General features: G+C 41.1%; 1 protein-coding gene across 2 annotated transcripts; it reads right to left on the minus strand.

The window, feature by feature from the left end:
- Positions 1-310: 310 nt before the first annotated feature.
- Positions 311-19,279, minus strand: LOC117777175 (tumor necrosis factor receptor superfamily member 11B-like). Of its 2 annotated transcripts, XM_034611773.1 has the most exons (7): positions 19,105-19,279; positions 10,200-10,427; positions 9,443-9,587; positions 4,334-4,549; positions 1,303-1,527; positions 785-1,209; positions 311-722 (listed from the first exon to the last, which is right to left on the minus strand). In XM_034611773.1, the coding sequence occupies exons 1-6, from the start codon at positions 19,201-19,203 to the stop codon at positions 815-817; spliced, it is 1,308 nt and encodes a 435-aa protein (XP_034467664.1). In that variant the 5' UTR covers positions 19,204-19,279; the 3' UTR covers positions 311-722; positions 785-814. The 2 variants fall into 2 exon arrangements, with proteins under 2 accessions (XP_034467664.1, XP_034467663.1); XM_034611772.1 differs by having other exon boundaries at positions 311-1,209.
- Positions 19,280-20,617: the final 1,338 nt, after the last annotated feature.

Consider the following 20,617-nt stretch of genomic DNA (forward strand, 5'->3'; position numbering starts at 1 on the left):
TTCAGAAACTACATTTTTTTAAATAGAAAACAATTGCACTCCTTTGTACATTCATAAAGCTGACAATTTAAAAATAAAAATTCAGACGAGCTTTACTTGCCAGCAGTCCAGAACAAACCAACAAACAAACCAAGCGAAACTGTAGAAAATTACATGTATTTCATTATGAAACCAAATCCTTCCTCTCAAACAGCGAGAAAGCAACAATAATAAAAACAGCCCATCTTCCATAAAACAGTTTGCTATTTACATCTTAAATAGTTTCTTTTTTTCACAGACTCTGGTCAAAAGGTTTCCAGGAAATATAATATTTTTTAACTTTTTGATTTAGTCTGCCTTGAGTACACAGATGTCAAATAGGTTTTCTTTATTATATCAATTCTTATTCGATTTATAACTGCAGACGGATACTTTATATAGATAGAAGTTTTTACTTTTTACTGTAGTTTTTATCATCATGTGTCACCTCATATAATCAATAATAATTTGATAGAACACCAGTGACAGGAAGAAGAATTTATCTTTCCACTTTTCTTTTTTGACAAAATACCTCTTGGCACTATGTGCATAGCTTGATATCATTTGGTGATATCTTGAAGACCTGAAATTATCATGTGACCCATGTCTGTTACTCTTTCACATACCTTTATGCCCCAGGTTCAGTGTGTGTGTGTGTGTGTGTGTGTGTGTGTGTGTGTGTGTGTGTGTGTGTGTGTGTGTGTGTGTGTGTGTGTGTGTGTGTGTGTGTGTGTGTGTGTGTGTGTGTGTGTGTGTGTGTGTGTGTCTGCATATATTCCTGTTTGTACCTGCTTCCTTATTCATTTAACGGCTTATGGCCCTTAAAACACAACTCGTCCTGCAGCATACTGACAAACATCTTCTCATACAACTTGTGCGCTGAGGTGGTTCCTATGATGCGGCTGATCTTCTTCAGGCCCTTCAGCAGGTAGCGCGGCGCCCCCTGGCTGCGCAGCACCCTCAGACTGTGAGACAGGCCTTTGGCTAGATCCAGGTCGTGGTTTGCCGTCTTCCAGAGGTGAAGAAGCTGCAGGATGTACTGCCTGGGCAGGCAGGTCGAGACCAAAGCCCGGACGTCCTCCTGCTGAACCCTCACCCCCGGCAGGCTGTTGGTGACCTGCAGGAGGTCGTCTAGGGTCAGGTTCTTCAGGCTGTTGCAGCGAGAGACCTTCCTCTCACAGTGGTTCACACCTGGAGGGACAGGATACAAACATGAATACACAATTGCAGGACTTAAACGAGAACTGGGTAAAACTAAAATAGTGCGTTGTATTTATATTGTACCTCGTATGATGCCGTACAGCTTGTCCTGGTCCTTGTTCTGCTCCCTCCACAGTCGCAGCAGGTGGAGGACCTGCTGGTGAGGGGAGCAGGCCTTTTTCAGCCTCTCCAGGCTCTTACGATCCACCCTCCGGCCCGGGAGACTCTCCAACAGCCGCTCCAGGGGCACTGAGGACAGCTGCAGCGAGGCGAGAGACTGGAACACTGCCTCCTCACACAGAGTCACATCTGGAATAAAGTGAACGAGACAGGAAGAGTGGGCTTTAAAACCATTTTTAGATTTTTACAGTATCACATCATACACTGTCGGCACAACTGTCAGGGGCCATTTGGGTGACAGTATCTTGCCCAACACAGACTGGAGGAGCAGGGGAACGAACCAACAACCCCTCTGGTTGGTGGACGTCTATCCTCTCTACCTCCTGAGCCACAGCCGCCTCAAGGTAGTATGTCGATATTCCATTCAAGAAATAATATTCTTCTTTCAAATAAAAAGTTTAATTCTTAAGCAACAACATTTTTTGCAAGTCAGGGGTTTTGCTGCAAATGTCTTATTTGACCTAGTTTGACCAGTAGCTTATGGTGACAAACTAAGATATTGAGTAACCGTCATAATGAGTCACTTCCCTTTCACAATCATGGAATGTTTAATCCAGCGTTCGTCACTCGGTGGACACAGTCGTCTCCTGACTGTGGCTTAGTGCACGAGGGCGAGTGGGATACAAGGATGAAAAGGTAAATGTGCTTTTACTGTTTTATTCCAGACAATTTAACCGAGAGCTTTTTGGAAGGTAACAGCATAGCAGAGGGAACATCATGTGACAAATGACCAGTTGCATTAAAATGTATTCTTCATTCTTGGAACAGAGTTGCTGTTTAGACTAGATTCAGGTTTTCTTCTCCACACAGTTGATGTTTTATGACTGGATTTGTTTTTACACGTTTGCGTGAGTGTTTATTAGTGTTGCCTCGGAATGTGACCACATCAGAGAAAATGGTTTCCTCTCTTTCTCTTCCCCATTGACAGCACAGAACCACTATTGACAAACCGAACCAAACTGAGCGTGCCTGTGTTTCTCTGCACCGAGACGACCAGGTCTGCACGATCAAACTGAGGGGCACTTTCCCGCTTGCAACAAATCATATGTATTTCATCATAACGTGTCCTACATTTCTGCAAGCAAAGATCTGCTAAGCCTATTTTTGTGAAGAGCAGTATTTTCTTTACTAGTGTTTTCTTCACTTGAAGTCGGGGAAACCTCCACCTGCTCTAATTACTACAACACACTATTAGAGCCCAATGAAGAAAGATTATGAGATTTTGAGGATAATGTTGTATTATTACAAGAATAATGTTGTAACGTGTGAAAAAGTCACAATATTACAAGACTAAAGTAATTGACAAGAAAGCTGTAATATAAGGAGAATAAAGTAGAAATTTAACAAGAAAAGTCGTAATAGAAAAAAACTGTTTTTTTTAGGTAATAAGCAGAAAGAAGAATCTGCTCGCTGGAGCTGAAGAGCTGATGAGATGAAGTATTTTGTTATATAGGAAACATAACTAAAGATTAACTTAAGAAGCTCCCTCATAATATTTTGTCGACAATTATTTTTAACACTGTCTAAAACAGACTGATGCACTCTGTCTCTCAAAACATTAAAACCATTTTCCCCCTGTATTGGAAACAGTAGAAATAAAAATATATGAGCGTCTACCAAGAGAAACAGTTAATTGGTGCATAACAATTGAATTTAAGTACATCTTCTGCTTGACAGCCTGACTTTTTATTTTTTAGCATAACTTCCCAATTTCAAATATTCCTATTTCACAACACCTTATCGAAAATTATGACTTTTTTTCTCGTAAATTTATGACCTTTTTTGTAATATCACAACTTTACTCTCATACATTACAGCTAGTCAACCTGACACCAGTTACAGACCCAGGACAACGAGAGCTGTAGCTGATGAAATTACAGCTGAACTGACTTGCAGAACATGATGGACATCAGAAAACCGATGTCGGTGGAGAGTCATTGAGTTTAATGTGAAGAGGATATTATTTCTTGTTTCTCTCGTGTCTGGATGTTGTACGTGCAGCTCGGTTTATAATTGACATTGACATCCTGGTGGTGGCTCTGAAAACACGGAGCAACTTTGGGAATCCCAACTGCTTTCAATTTAACATTGTTGCTAAACGGTTCCAGGATTTACCACAAACTATCTGCGGTTGTGTCGTCCACAGGAAGACAATTTGTGAATGAAATGTTTGAGGAGCATCACCCCTCGGCTACAGTGTGCATGAGTGTGCCTGGTACATCCGTGTGTGTGTGTGTGTGTGTGTGTGTGTGTGTGTGTGTGTGTGTGTGTGTGTGTGTGTGTGTGTGTGTGTGTGTGTGTGTGTGTGTGTGTGAGTTGTGTGTGTGTGTGTGTGTGTGTGTGTGTGTGTGTGTGTGTGTGTGTGTGTCTTCAGTGACTCTCCCGGGGTATTCAGTGTCGTATCTGAGGCTTCTCCTCTCAAATTAATTGTCAGCATCTGTCTAGTTAAAGGTCTGAGTAACTGAAACTAACCAGCCCGCCTGTTTCTCTTCGTTTCTGCTTGACTCAGTTTCCTCTGTTTTTGCGCTCTGAGGATGTGACAGCTAAAGGAGTAATTGATCCATCATGGGTCATTATGACAGGATTGCTGTAAACACCCCGTTCAACTCTTTCACTCTGGAACTTCTTCCTCCTCTTGTGTTGGTTTTACAGGCACGCAAGAATTTGGAAAAGTATGGAATTTGGACAACAGACCTGACCGAGGAAATCCCCTGCCTTCAGGAATGAAATGACCACACGTCGAAAATAATTCAGCTCTGACGGATTCTAAGTTGTTGACAATTGAGGTTTGCTCAAAATCATTATCACGTGTGTGTGTGTGAGTGTGTGTGTACTGTACAAATGATCTCCAGCCTGCTTTTGTTCCTAAAACCCTCCATATGCTGACGATTAGACATTGAGCCCTACTTTAGCTAGTTGAAGACAGTGTTCTCACCAGTGTGGCACAGAGTGTGATGCTGGGAGCACTCCAGTGTTGCCGCCTTGTCCTGGCTGCCGCAGAGGCTGTCTGAAGTGGACGTGCCCCACCTCAGCGTCTTCAGGCCCAAATCCGAGCAGTTTCTGTGGCGCTGACACGGCTCGGTGGCCGAGCTGCCGGCGGAGAAATGACCAGGCGGACAGTGCTCACACGCGGTGTCGCTCACTGGTGTACCTGCAGGAGAAACACACAGGGTGGTCTATTGATTTTATGAAGGAGAACATGGCTTTAAATGGATTTATACAGCTTAAAATCAATGGTATCATTTATGATTAGACACTCAATCATACAGATTTGTCATCACACGTCTCTTTTTGTGACATCTCAGCATTTTTCTGTGTGAACACAATATGCACGTTCAGCTCGTCCAAAAGGACAAAGTGATTCCAGGAACGTCAACCACAGCATCATCTGACAACCCGTCACAATCACAGATGACTGTGTGATTCTGATGACTCACTTACTACAACAGCTCCTTCGTTTTATCTTGCTTGCAAACCACAGTACTTGAGTACTACTACTATGATGACAAATCAAACTGCGCCACATTGTGCTTTTTCAGATTGACTGACAGGAAAATCATCAAAACCCCCCAATTGTCTTTGAGTTTGTATATATATATATATGCTTTAAAATATTCAGTAAAACACAAGTGAAACTACTGTAAGGTCTTCAGCTCGAATATTTTGTGCAATAAAAAATAATACATGTCGGATTTATCCAAATGTTTATGTACTAAATTGAAAATACAATGTCTAAATATCTAAAGTGATTGAGAAGAAAACTCTTTTCATCTTGAGTGAAAAGCAATGCACACCCTATGCACGCTGCATATATCCCAGTAAGGCAATGCTAACTTTTTATATTGTAATAATGCTATTTCATTCAAGTGACTGCATCATGACGTCACTTATCATATGACAACATATGATCGTGAAACATTTTCTCATCAATATAAGATTGTCTCTATAATTTCTGGATTTATCTTGGAAAATGTGTTACTCTGACCATATATATATATATATATATTTTTTTTTTTTTCCTTGACCTTTGACCTCTCAACTCCAAAAGTTAATCATCCGGGAAAAAAACACTCTAAAGTAAAAGAACAAAACATTATCCTACTTGAACCGACGTGCTGAGACATGAATGTATTTTATACACATACAATGAAGTCATTATATAATTCAAAAGTAACATCTGAAAAAAACTAAGAATTTACTGTGAAATTTCTCATTATATATAATTGATTATTAGTTTTTTATGTCCCTTCTTATATAGTAATGTGACCTACAGGCAAATATTTATTCAACAGCCGTTACCATGTTGACTTTACAGTAAACGTAAATGGCATCATGATGACCCAGGTAGCGGCTCACATCCTCATTTTATTTTCACCTCTGACGTGCTGAAGTGAAAGCGTTGTGGGAGGATGAGCAACTCATATCATATTTAACCTTTTATGAGTTTCCCGCTATCACGGCACAGGGCGTTCTTTCTTTGAAAACACTTCAGCATTTGGCATTACCACCCAAAACCATATGCTGATTTGCAAAGTGATAATATTTCCTGTGCCACTGCTGACAGAGGAGGTACAGTTTGAGAACATGTCAGCGTATCTTCAGTATGGTTTCATATGCCGGCATCGAGTTTTTCTTCTGAGATTTTCCTCTGTCACAGCAAAATCTGCATGTTAGCACTTTATTGTCTGAAGAAAAAAGCTCTAGATACCATTTAAATAAGTTTGTCTACATTGTGTTGTATATTCATGAACTAAATTAGGTTAAGTTAGATGCACAGATTAAAAACTATATTAATAAAGAAATGATTTGTCAATTAATCAATTAGTTGATTGAAAAGAGCCATCTACCAACTATTTTGTTAATCAATTGATTGTAATCAATAGTAAACTTAATATTAACTTGATTAATATGTTGTTCCTGACATATCCTGTTATTATCTTTTTTTATATCTCTGGTTTGATTTTGTGTTGATTTGACTGCAACTGCAAATAAGAATTTAATATACATATCCACTATCTTTGAATTTTTCCGATTTCTTGCACAAAACAAGCTATTTAACGACATTAAACTGTGCTTTAGGGAACAAGTTTGGGCACTTTTACTATTTTACAACAATTTAGATAAAAAAGGAAAACCTAAGATTAATTGATAATTATCAATTGATTGGTTGGTTCTCTCTTATATACTATGTTCTTTTCTAGTTGCTTCTACGGGTTTACAAAAACCATAGAAGGACATAAAACCTTGCAGAGAAAGAATGAAAACTAAACCACAACTCATTACATAACAAGTCTTACAGTTTCGAAGAGGGGAATCCCCTGAATTGCTGCCTCATGCCTGCAGAGTTTCATTAGGCCTTCAAGTCAAATTGTTTAGATGGAACAATGTAGTGGAAAAAGCTATGTCATCTTTGACTGGTGTCTGCGGCGCAGGGGTCCGATGATGATAACCACCAGCGTCGATGGAAAATGTTGTGTCATCGATGCAGAGCGGCTGGATTCTGGTTCTCAAGTCTGAGATGAAGTCATGACAAAGTGCAGCGCCAGTTTGTGCTGTGGTTCCAGTAGAAATATCAGATTCTGTTTCGCTTAAATGTTGAAGTTCAGCACCGGCCTGTGTTTATGTTGCCCACAGTCACGGGTGACGCACCAAAGGAAAGAATCTGCCTGGAATATCAGGGCACAGATCCACCATGATAATGTCACCCTCGACCGTGCCGACCTTAATAATTAGCTCATACAGAATTTGTTGCCGGATCGTGAGGGAAAACGCTGATGTTGACGCCGCAATAAGAGAACCTGTGATTTCAGAATAACATGCAACCACTGACCAAACATTACTCACATATTCTAGTCCGTCAAGATCAAAATTATCTCACTCCTTGGAGAGAGAAAATCATTTCCCATACATCCACCTACAATTCTACAAACCTGCCCGTCTGTGTGAAACGCATCTCTCTCTAGGAGTTCACCAGGTGGCTCAGGGAAGTGCACTTCCAAATTAGTTGTGATGTGTGATACGTTAAAAATGGAATAAACATTCGACTCTCGCTCTGTAGCAGCCAGTGGGTGGGGGGGGGGGATCTCCGTCATGGGAAGACCATTAATAGAATCATTTCCTCTTAACTACCAATTTGAGGCTGGATGCTTTATCCTGAGTTTCCTCTTTAGTAAAGTTGTAAATCATTTATGTTCTTGAAGAGGAACTAGTGACGCAGCACTTTGGAGAAAGTCCCATCGCTGGTATGATTAAACAGAGTCTTCCCTTTTAATTGATGAAACTTTTAACTTAGTACTTGGGCTGAGCGATGTATGAAAAAGTATATCAAGAAATCAATGATTGTCATGATAAATGTAATTATTATTATTATTATTATTATTATTATAAGTTTAAGGACAGATTTTTGCTCCAAAGTGAAGGTTGTGGTTTTAAACTTTTCTTTATGAGCAGAGACAAACAGCAAAACATTTTGCAAATCTGAAATAGATTAATTGTGTTGTTACCTTATCTCTACACAGTATATCGATATATATTGAATCTAAGTTGTATAAAATCATAATAATTGCTAATGTTTTATTGCCCAACCCTACTTATTACATAGCCTACAGCACTATAAGACCATAACTGCCACCAGCTGATACTCTTGCTGACAGACAGGAAACTGAGCTTGACTTTTTAAATATCTTCACATGATTGATTACTTTTTGAAATATTTTAAATAATATTTTATTCAATTTATATATCATATTATTATAGCCAGGTCTCTAAATCATGAATAGAAAATGAAATGATGAGTTTCAACTCAGAAACATGTATTATAGCAATAACTAAATGTATAACATTACTACCGCAAACCCAAAGTACTTGTCTGGAACTAGAGCATATACAGGATACACTGAGTATTTGTCACGCATGTATTATGCAATACTGCCACTCACAGTGCAGGTCAGGTGTGGTAATGCAACAAAGAAACATGTGTGTGAGTATTAACATTCAGACCAAAGTTCTCATTGCTTATCTTTGTCACGTGTATCCACGACAACAATTATCTGCTACAAATTTCACAAGTGGAAATAATAAAAAGATTAAATGAAAACATACTATTCCCTATGACATTGCTATTGACTATGGGCTGACTCTCTTCCTTAAACTGTCCCTCAAATCACTGTGTGTGTTTGTGTGTGAGACAGATAAAGAAAAACTGGAACAAGGGTCAGGACAGCGTAATATGAAAGTGTGATCAATAACTGATGTGTGTTTTATTTTAGAAAGATAATGGTTCCTCACAGACATGTCAGGAATTTAAATGGCTTGTGGACGGGTAAAGCAGAGGAGATTTATATTCAAAATACTGAAATCCCATAGAGTACATACTGAACTTGAATGTGCATACGTGGGTACAACACTAATAAATACTCACAGATACATGTAAGCTATATATATGGCAATAAGCGCACATATACAGAGCACTTTCTCACATTTACAACCTCTCTCAGGTTGTATGCTGAAATAACTCCTTATTATCCCTGGTGTACTACAGATATTTACTGTTATTGCTTGTTTTTCTAAAAATCTCATGTATATGTATATGACTGGATAGACAGAAGACCTACAAAATAACTGGTTGCCTTATTTTTTCTTTATCAAATTTGCCCAGACAAGTGACCTCACCGAATAATCGTCTAAATAAACACTCTCCCTGAGGAGATCCGTCTGGCAAAATCATTTAAAATCTCTCGTAAAGACACATTTTTATTGGTTTCCTTTTCAGGATTCACCTTCAACTCTTTATTTATACTTACTTTTAATCTAGCTCTGATCTTATTTGTTAATGTTTATGTTTCAATCATCCTATTTTTACTCATCTTTAACATTTTTAGTCTCATATTTGTGCTCTGATGTTTGTCTAATCCTGTCTGATCTTCTATTGAATTTTTAATTTTCAACATATAAATCACCTTGTCACTATAAATATGTTTATGTATATATTTATAAGTACATATAAAGTTAATTACTATTATATTATTATCAATGAAGGTCTCACCTAAAGCTGTCACTCCGTAGCCAGGTGGACAGGTACTGTGTGTGATGCAGAACTCCACCACTAGGTGGAAACCTGGGGCACACGCACACAGCTGGTCATGGGTGCTGTTGCACTGCTGCCTCACGAGCTGCCTCTCCTTACACACCTGAACACAACAGACACACAAGGTCACACACTACAGACGTATTCACACAGACACCTGCAGTTACTTTTACACAGAAATAAAGAAGAGTCATATATATGTATAAGTACACTAATGAAATACTGGTGGGAATTATGATGCAGCTTCACAGGAAAAATCATGTAAAGGCCCAGAGCCTGAGCAGGAATATAAAAATAAGCTTGAGTAGTTCAAAACAATACAGAGAACAGAGCCGACCAGTGGACATGTTGCGTAATTCATCCAGTGGCAAAGAGGAAGTCATTTGTTCTCTGTGGCGAGATCACAATGTGCACCACAATGAGCACATGCAGACGTTACTTTTAGAAGCTGCAATTGAAGTGGAAACACTGGTTTCCAAAAAAATAACAGATGCACAATAACAAAATGTAAACAAACAGCATCTAAGGAAAAGGCACGAGAAAAACCACAGAGGAGTTCCTGACCATGATGTGCAGCAAGTTCATATTTGGTCGATTCACTCAAATGGGTGTAGATACACAAAAACAGTAAGTCACACTGCTTGCGCCGCAAAATGCAGCTCATGGGTCTATTCAGAAGAAACCAGAGAGATGCTATTTTTGGCCTCGTACATACCGAGGTGCAGTATTGACACGTATCCCCCCAGTGCCAGTTCTCAGCGAAGTGCCTCTCGGGACAGGGTTGGCACTCTGTGGGCGTGTCAGCGGTGCAGTGTCGCTTCACGGCCGTGCCAGGAGGACACTGGTCGCACAGGAGGAATTCGGACGTCACAGGGTCGCGGTGCTGGTACTTCGGCAGGACTTCCTGTTGCTGGAAGGCCCAGGAAAGAGAAGCTGTGAAGAGCTGAAAGAGAGAGAGAGGAGGGAAGAGCACAGCACCCAGTTAACAGCGGTGACAGAAATCTCAGATGAAAGCCATCTCGTGCACAGCTCCAGTTTGGCTCGGGAATTTTTATATCTTTGGAGGACTCGCCAACTCAAAGCTTCCTCTAAGCGAGAGTTGAGGGAAAGTTCGGAGCTGAACGTTGAAGTTCCTGGTGGAGACGCAGTGCTGAAGTGGTTTCCTGTGCTTTGCAGTCCTGGGAGATATTCAGCAGCAGTTTTATGGAGCATAACTGCACAGGACCGACCTTTTAAACAGTGATGACTGTACTTCTTTAAATCTTTAATATTTGCTGGAGGCAATATCGGCCGTTTGCATGACCTCAAATCACAATGATTACTCTAATGTTGCAGCAATCTTAAAAATATAAAGTGTGTCACACTGCCCCGTGTTCTCTGACCTCACCTCTCCTGCACATGTCAGCAGCTCTGGTAGATAGGCCGCTTTGTAGCTGACGTGATTCAAGGGTGATCTACAGCACAGTACTAACGCCCCGGAGCAAGAACACACCACACCCATATATCTCTCTCCACCTAAAAGCAACCCATTCATATGGACGCACAGCTCTGCCATGGACATGTGCAGCCACTTCCTCAAAAACAAGCCCGTGTATCATCAGGAGCAGGAGCTGAAGCGCTTTGGGCGAATCTAAAATTTAAGATATCAGTTGGTGAACATGTTTGTCATGCAACCATGCAGCTGGTTAGAGGACACATGTCGACCAGATGTCACACAACGGCCTCCTTCCACCCTGAAGGCCCTCAGCCATCGGCTCTGTGGACTTTCCCATTGGCCGGGACACATCCTCACTGCTCCGACAAACTAACAACAGGGTGTCGTTGCATTGTGTGTGTGGTTTTCAGCTTTCCACAATGCTTCTTCAAAATGTAATGTATCCATACAACAAACAACTACAGAACATTCATGTATGTCCGTGCATGCCTGCACGTATGCAGAAAGGACTGTGTGTATGTGTGTGTGTGTGTGTGTACATCCATCTTCACGTCCAATTGCCGTCTTCCTCAGTGCCGCTCTGTGCGCTCTGCGGTCTCCGCTGCTGGCTGCTGTTCATAAAGAGAACTATTGGAGGTCACTGGGCTTTCCCCATCCACCACCAGAATACAAAACACTCACCCACTCCGCTCTACAGTTTACCCGCCGATCTCTATTGATCTGCCTATGTGTGTTTGGGCTCATCTCATTTCCCTGCAAGTACATAACGTACAACCACAAAACACTATCTACTACTAAAGTATGAGTTAGTGAAATAAAGGTTAGAGTTAGTCTCCGGGAAATCAGTGTAAGTCAACGTGTTGTCCTCTGAAATCATACAGACACGATTGTGTGTCTGTGTGTGTGTGTGTGTGCTTCTTCCCCATTTGCCCTATTGATCTTATCATCTATTAATGCATGTGCGTAACTGCATTTCTCTTCTCTAAAGATAATTCAGTAAACGATACATAAATTCCTCTAGTGAATTTATTTCATCTATCAGCCTAAAATTATGTAAAACACACAAAAAAAGGACAAAAATGTGTTGGTTTACTTTGAATTTTTCTATTTCTGTTTCCTTTTGCGACAGAGGTCATTGAAAAAAAGAGACAGTAAAAATAGATGAATGGGTTTCACACACCATAACAGAAACCAAAGCTTCAAACGGCCTCGCGAGCGCGGTGGTTTTCCCGGCAAAGCCTATCGACCTCCGAGCACAACATTCGGTGGCTTTCATCCACAGCGACTTGCTGCGCAGCTCCCCCGACTGCGTGTGTTTGTTTGTAGCATGGGTGGCCCCAGCGGGAATCAAACCCACAATCATAGCCTGGCTCTTCAAATTAAGAAGCGTATGTACACACTATTAAGCCGTGAGACCACATCCAATCAATTCAAGGACATCTGGAGGACGGAGCGCACAGTGGATCGACCCATTTTTTTGGGGGGGGGGGGGGTTGGCAAACCTGTGCTCAGTTACACTTGTTGCTTCGACTTGAATCTTTACTTCGAGTCAGGATGAGTTAGGAACTGGATCCTCCGCTGATTTCAGAGCCAATGAGACTGAGCACAGGTGGAAGTGGTTGGGTCGGTAGTGTTTTTCAAATCCTAGCACATAGTTTGGCTTCTCTGCTGTAGGTCACAGTGATGTAAGGTAAAAAAATATATACATATTCAATTCCAAACTATTAAAAACACAATAGAGGGCCTGTAAACATCTCTTACAAACATTGCATATGGACGCTTGACTCCTCCTGCAGTGACCGCGGGTTCGATTCTGATCTGGCCCTTTGCTCTGCATGTCTGTGTGTCTCCGGCCCTTTGCTCTGCATATCTGTGTGTCTCTCTCCCCATTTCACGCTTGCTCTGTCCTTAGCAAAATACCACAGAAATATTAAAAAAGATTGATAAATAGATAAAAACACGGCTCACCGGTTTGACACACCCGAACATAATCTACTTTAATTGTTTATGAAATCGGAAAAAAAAGAAGAAACAAGCAGGCCTGGCAGAAACGTCAACGCTGCTAAATGTAGCGTACTGCTAAGATAAAGAAAAAAATTGAGGTCATCACCAGTGAAGCATGTGAGCTCACACCCATGCAAACCTTGGTAGTCTGGCAACAATTAGCGTCTACATTCTGCACCGAGTTTCCAGGAAGATGATCAACAGACGTGTCGTCTCGTGAGACATGATCTGTCTCTAATCAAGACAAGATTAGTGTCTGATATTCAGTCCACCCTGGGTAATGACACGGGGTAGTCGAGTCCAGCAAGAGTTCAAATCTAAGAATATATGTCACAAAATCTCTGGAAATGTTTAATTTATTTGTTATCTGATCGCGGCCAGTTTCCCAGACCACCCTGCGCAGAAGCCTCCTGCTCCAGAAGACAAGAAGAAAAGTCAACTTCTGCGAGCATTGACTCATTGGGACGACGTCCGTCTATCAGCGGCTGAAAGAGATATTGAACTCTTCACCCTCCTCGTCGCCTCAGAAGATGCCATCTGACGACATCGTGGACGACCGCTGGAAACCCAAATTACACAGCAGATAGGGGCCACTGACAGACGTAATTACACCGTCAGCATCATCACAGCGACGCTCGGTGAGCAGCGCATCCTACGTGGAGCGCTGCCAGCTGAGAGGAGAGGACGCATTGAAAAAGGTAACGATACAGTCTTACCTTCCCTGAGCAACTATACTGGGAAGATGCACTTGAGCAAGGCACAGCAGCTGCTATGAAAATGATAAGAAGAGTGTGAGGTGGAGCTGCTTGTTGGAAAAAGCAGCCTCACTCACTTTTCAATAATGGTTCAAATAAAAACGCTTACAATATTTGTAAGTTTATGTAATCCCTGCTGGTAAATCTTAAAACCCAGCTGAGGGACAACTTTGTGTTCATGCAGGGCAGAGACAGTTTTTCTTACCAGTCCTCTAACAAACAACACGCGTTATCTCACAGATGTTAAACTTCTGCGGGAAACAAACAACAGCACACGTGTGTTCCAGGCCTGTGACAGGGGCCACGCCGCGTCCAGGAGATGGACCACACTCGCCACAACAGGCAACAGCACGCGAGACACAGAGGGAGATCCAGTCTGATTCTTACTGTTTACGGTTTACTGTCACTGAGATGTCGCCGTCCACAGTGTTCGACTGCAATACTTCCTAAAATAAAAGACTGGGGATGATTTCTGTTTGTCAGTTGTGAAAATATGTGCAGCGATGTGCAATGATGACGTAGACGTAGTAAGCGCTGCACAACATATGGGCTGCAGCAGCAGCAGACACCTGGCATACGAAGCCCCAAAAAAATGATGACCGATGTTTTCCATTTGAGATTTTAAGAGTAGCATCTGTTGAATTCATTAAAGAATATGAATAGGAATTAGGCCAGCACGGTAAGGCAGAGGTAAGCACTGTCTCCTCTTTGCTGTGTCGCCTCACAGCAGGAAGGTTCCTGGTTTGAATTCCAGTTTTGCAGAGGCCTGACTGGAGTTTGCATGCTCTCCCCGTGTCTGCGTGGATTTCCTCCGGATACTCCAACAGGCCGATTGCTGTTAGGTTGAATATAAGCACGGGTGTTTGTCTTTATATGTTGCCACTGTGTTACGCTGGAATAACATTTTCAACACCTGAAGCTTTGCATTAAATAATGTGCAAAAATCATAAGCCAGGCAGCTCGATAAAGAATAATATCAAAGTTTGCCAAGTACATTTTACTTAGTTTTTATGTGATGCAAAAGGTATGAATAGAAAAATATGATACAGATGTTTAACAGTTTGGGGGGAAAGTAAATGTAATGTTAATGTAATTCAGTAAATCACAATTACATTTTGAAATAGTAAACATCTTCTTCTTCCCTCATGCTGGCAGTGGAACTTTGGAAAAGAATCGCATCCAGAAGAAATTAGCCACAGTGTTTAAGTGACTTCCAGCAGATAGAGTCAAGGCTCAGGGTTACGGTGGACGCGGAGCTCGGTGAAACTCAAAGACGGGGGAGAATCTGAGTTTTGGCTCGCCTGAGGTCAGCTTTAACTTCATGGCATGAGGAGAAGAGCCGTGGCACAAAGGGACCAAACCACACGACACCAACTTATCCAGCAGCCACATGGCTTCAGTTAACTGTAGAACGCAGGTGGTCTGAGGGGGGATTCCAACTCTTGGACGTGTGCGTGCATGTGTTAGTGTGTGTGTGTGTGTGTGTGTGTGTGTGTGTGTGTGTGTGTGTGCGTGTGTGTAAGAGAGAGAGAGAGAGGGAGAGAGAGAGAGAGTGTGTGTGTGTGTGTGGTTCATGTGAATAAGCAATATAATCTTTTTTTTCACTCACACAGAGACAGAGAGAATCTATAGGACATGATACTCAGCTATATCATAAGACATCTATCATCACACTGTTCTTCATAAACCTATTATTTCGGTAACACAACCAGCGTTATGATAACTGTGCTGTTCAAAATCTGAACGTTTTTATTTTCACACTGCTTTTAACCCTAACTCCACATTGTCTGCCAGTATATGACAAACATGTGTCTGTTAACATGTTTTTAAGCTTGTATAATGAATTTATCAATGTGTAATGAAACATGGAATAATTGATGAATCCTTCAGTGTCTCTGTCAATAGCTTCTCAATAGTGATATTTACTCGTTCTCTCTCTTTTGAAAGATATTGAACTCAATATATTTGTGTTTTGGGATGTTGGTCGAACAAAATAAGAAATCTGAACGTGTCCAATTGAGCTTTTGTATGTTTCTATTTCCTGTCATTTAATGAACCAAATGATTAACCAATGAATAATCTCTGAAGAAAAAAAAGCAAATGATCATAGTTTGTTCGTTGTTCATTTTCATTTGTTGCAGAAAGATTTCCACCAGTGACTAAAATGCAGAATAAGAGACATACAATTTTTCACAAGGATAACCAGTGGAATGTTAGTCAAGTAATGTACTTAAATATACTTTATGTATATAATATTGTACAGCAAAACCTGTCTTGTCATATTTGAAATTATACTAATTTACTCCAAAACTTTCAGAAATATCTTGAGCTCTGCAGGAGGCTGAAAACCACTGGATGAAACGAACAAACTGTATGTAAAATTATTTAAAGTATCTACACCTGTAATATTCTTAGTTACAAGTACTTTTCAAGTACACTTTGCTTCCGATCATGTTTAGGTGCTGGATTTGTACTTATAAGTTGAGTATTTTACAGAGTGGTATAGATACTATTACCTAAGTAAAGGATTTGAATACTTCTTCCATCTCTATTTATAGCACATGATAACCAGCACTGGTAAGTCAAACACACGTGGATAGAAATAATAAGTAGCTGCATTTGTCCCAATGCTTTACATGTTCAAACAGGAGGATTAATGAATCATATTCCCTATCTGTCGAAATATCAAACACAAAAACATCCAACTGTTCAGATGACCTTTCAAGACATTTGCATCACATCAGTTACACTGTTTTTACTATGACTCATACAGAAGTCAGATAACACAGAGACTGGGGCCTGTGTGTGACCATCCCTCACACAACCGCTGCAGCTCTGTTGCCTACTGTGTTGCTGCTCTTTGTGTCTCTATAATCACTACACACACACACACACACACACACACAGACACACACTGGATCAATGAGTTCATCCCAACCGTGCCACACACATAAGCCCCCCACACACAATCACACACACACACACACACACACTTCTGCTATCAGCACTGTTAAAGAAAAGAGGAAGTTAAGTGTGTGTGTGTATATGTGTGTGTGTGTGTGTGTGTGTGTGTGTGTGTGTGTGGCAGCTACTTCCAGAGGTAATCGTTTCTTTCTGAATAAACGTCTCTACTTGTTTGTTGAACATGTTGATCCTGTATCTTTACACACCCTCCACACGTCGGCCTCACCCCCCTCCCTGTGTCTCACCCTCACTTCCTCACCCCTCTCTCCACAGCCTGACTCTTCTGGCCTAGTAACCTCTCCTCCGCAGCTCCGCCTGTCTGCGTGTGAACCTGTTGCTGGGTTTAGGGAAGTTCGCGACTTATACCAACGGCTACAACAGAGAGTAACGGAGAGGAGGGGTAAACAGATAAAGGCAACCGAGATAATAGATAATGCATAGTGTGTGTGCGTGTGTGTGTGTGTTTGTGTGTGTGTGCATGTGTGTGTGCATGTGTCTGTGGTTGAGGGATTGTTACAGTATTACATGCACTGACTGGCTGGTAAAACAAGCAGAAGTACAACAACCTATAGTGGGCAACCAAACCAAATAAAACATTTCTACACAAAAATAAAAAGACAGGCAACAACAATTTGAATATCTGTTCCACTGGCATCAAACTTGTGTAAGGACCCAAACAGAAAGTGTGTGTTTTCTGCAGGCAGAACAACCACATGTGTTGGGAGCACACAGGGCAACATCGAGAGCCCACAGGTGTGTGAGGTGCTCTGTCTGCTGGACACAGAATTTCAGATTGCCCCCTTGTCGCAGAATCCCTTACAGATGGACTGTGAGACCGGGGGTTTGACCAGCAGGGAAATGGGCACCAAAGCATGAAGGATCCAGAGGGATACACATTGAATTATTGGCAAAATGTGAACACTCGAGCCCAAATGTGTGGTTGAATGACTGACTCAATATTTGGCTAAATACACGATTGTTTGCCCGGCCTAATGGCCGTGTGACTAACTGGATGAACGGAAGAACATTACGTCAGAAAACAGTTGTAACAACAAAATATTTGCCTATTATAGGTCAATTGCAGAGAACAGACGACAGCAAGGCGGAGGACACGCTCTATATGGATATAAGCACGTTAAACGATGGAAGGAAGTACATGCACACACTTTCATTTGTATTTAACCGACTAGCAACACGTTTGACGCCCACGCAAACAAACACACATGCAGTCCACCAGGCAAGATAGTGGTCCAGTGTTTTGCAGCTCGCACGCACAATGTGTTTGTGCTCTGATACACATCTGAACATGAACATACGCAAAACCTGAAACACAGCACAGCATGCAAAACACACCAAAGGAAGTAACTGCTTTTAGCCCAGAGGCATACCTACAAAAAGACTAGCAAATACCACCTGCTGGCACATGACTCCATTTACAGAGTGTAAAGTTTCATCCATTTCAATCGTGCTATGTAAAGGCGATGAAATATGACCCAGAGCAAACGTCCATTCATTGATTTTATGTTTGTTGTTTCATTATGTGGACGAGTGTTCTCAGCAGAGAATAAAAAAGTGCATGAGCTCCATTCATCATCGAAAACAAACAACCTTTTCAGCATTTCCAAAGACTGAATGCTCCATTAAAACGTTTTGTATTGTGATATTTGCCATCATTTGTAAAACAAACCTACAGAAGCTGGACACAAACACCTTATATTATTATAAAATCCCATGCAACAGCCACACAAATAGCATTTCCATTAATTCAAGTCTCTAAAACAGCCACAGCATAAATTGAATATCACCTTCACAAGCTTATGCTGCAGGGCTGCTACATGGAGCTGCATGACATGAACATACCATTCATTATAAATATTAGGATATCCTGATATATTATCAATAAATCAGGATTGGTGTTCCTGCTATTTTGTCCACATGCACCCTCTACATCATATATCATGGCAGCCTTAAATAAGAAAATGGGTTAAGGTGAATTTTGCCTCCATCCCCTGCTGCCACTTCACAGCAGAAATAAAAGTGTCCTGGAAGCTTAGTCTAATATGTTGGAGGTTTTTAGACGCTTCACACTCAAAACAGATACAGAAAACTTAACTCAATAAGATGATGATTCATATCTGGACTTATGAAGGATCGTTTCTTTCCCCCAAATCCGTGAGAGAGTTCAATAAATCCTGTCTCCAAAACGTCAAAGCGCAAAAAGTACGCACTGCAGATAAATAAACGTCGCCAAACTACCTGCGCAGACGCATGATGTATGGAGAAGTTTCATTTCTCTGCATCATCCTCCAAAATGAAAACATCTGGACTGGGTAACCCAGCTGGCTCACATGCGTCGCGCACCGATTCCCCCGAAAGAAACAACTTCTATATATCTGTATGAAACGTGTCCCTGTGCTCCAGCGGATCAGATCGAGCCATGCGGACGAGCGGCGGATACTCACCACGATCAGTTTCATGGCCGGGTTGGATCTCGCTATCCGAGCGCTCATCTCCTCCACTGCGTAAAAAGCGAACTGCGGTATGATGGGGTCTCTCTCCATCACACATCTGTACTTATACGGTACAGAGGGAGAGAGAGAGGGAGAGGGAGAGAGCGAGTCTGTGCCCACCCACCTCGCACTGATCCAGTCCACAGCCCACTTTCTGTCTGCCTCTCTCTGTCTCCCTCTCCATTCAACCCTGAACGTGTTGCATCCTCGGGGGTTGTGCCATTACGCACAGGACACGAGAGGGGACAACACATCCACAAGTAGAGATCATCAGAAAATTGAGATTGATCAATGACTTCTTTGAGCTTCTTAAAAGTCTCCCTTATAAATATGAGGCATGTTAGAAGAGCCTAACTTCAATCTTCAATATAAATATTGAGCCAAAAACTATTTCTCGAAATATTTCTGACCACTGAGGCACTATAAAGTTGTGAAAAACAGAATAATCCAGTGGTGAAGTAAAAAAAAAAATCAAAAGAAATTATTTCCATCTGTTAATTCAACAGTCCAAACAAGTGGTTTTTATATGACAACCAGTCCGTGTTGCACTCAAAGCAGCTTTAACAAGTGTGAATAAAGAAAAGTGTTCCAGCATAAATGTTATGACAGCGTGTAAATACAGTGATTGGCAGCTGTTTATTTGGAGCAGCCAGAGTCATTTAATAAGAAGGGTTCTGCTTCTTTGGACGGACCCTGAAGGAACTGGAACGTTTGGTCTCAATGTTCATGTAAAGAGAAGAAATGATTTATCCCCGAGATCTAAGAATCAAAGAGCAAAATGTTGTCCATTTCAAAACTCACAGCTTCTACATTGTGCCCCACAAGGAAGCTGCATCTTCACACCAAGATTATTACATATTATCGTGCTGATGTCATAATATATTTCAGTATTTTTTCCACAAAGTGTTTGTATTTCAGATGTTTGCCTCATAAACTCCAGGTGTTTTTTATACTATTTCATAAAAACATCTACTTTCATCCATCTGAATCTATTATACTTGCTTCAAGCTATTTTTTTTTGCAGGAACAAACCAACACAGTTATAAACATGTGGACGCTTCCCCTTTTCCACTGTGCCCCAACCAGAGTTAGTTTTTCACTGCCATGTTGTACTTGGGGAATCAAACCCGATTCACTACAATGTTTTACTCTTTTTATATCAGGCTCCAGGGATTTGGGACTCAAAGAATAGAAAATGGGGAAAAAATCTGAATTCTGAATGTTACTGAATCTCTGATGGCTGAATGTTGTCTTCAGCCAGTTGAACGTAACATCTTACTTGAGACATTTTATTACTTTTAAAATAATGTCTACATTTCTACATGTAAATAAAGCGTATGGATAACATTAAGTTCTTCAGATCTACAGGGGGGAAGTATACTTATTGTGGCAATGCAAAGTGGTTGAAAAGTCCTTGAGTTAAGATTTCCTTCCCTGGTTCAAGAATGAACTTTTGTTCCTATGA

Source organism: Hippoglossus hippoglossus, chromosome 16 (genome assembly GCF_009819705.1).
Source record: "Hippoglossus hippoglossus isolate fHipHip1 chromosome 16, fHipHip1.pri, whole genome shotgun sequence".
Taxonomy (NCBI): Eukaryota; Metazoa; Chordata; class Actinopteri; order Pleuronectiformes; family Pleuronectidae; genus Hippoglossus; species Hippoglossus hippoglossus.

What these genes read in the sequence shown, in the direction of transcription:
- LOC117777175 (XM_034611773.1), bottom strand. Translation starts at nt 19,203, where the DNA reads ATGGAGAGAGACCCCATCATACCGCAGTTCGCTTTTTACGCAGTGGAG. An exon ending in CGGCCATGAAACTGATCGTG is followed by an intron (nt 10,428 to 19,104) that starts GTGAGTATCCGC and finishes TCTCTCTTTCAG; the next exon opens with CTCTTCACAGCTTCTCTTTC. An exon ending in TCACACTCTGTGCCACACTG is followed by an intron (nt 1,528 to 4,333) that starts GTGAGAACACTG and finishes ACTTTATTCCAG; the next exon opens with ATGTGACTCTGTGTGAGGAG.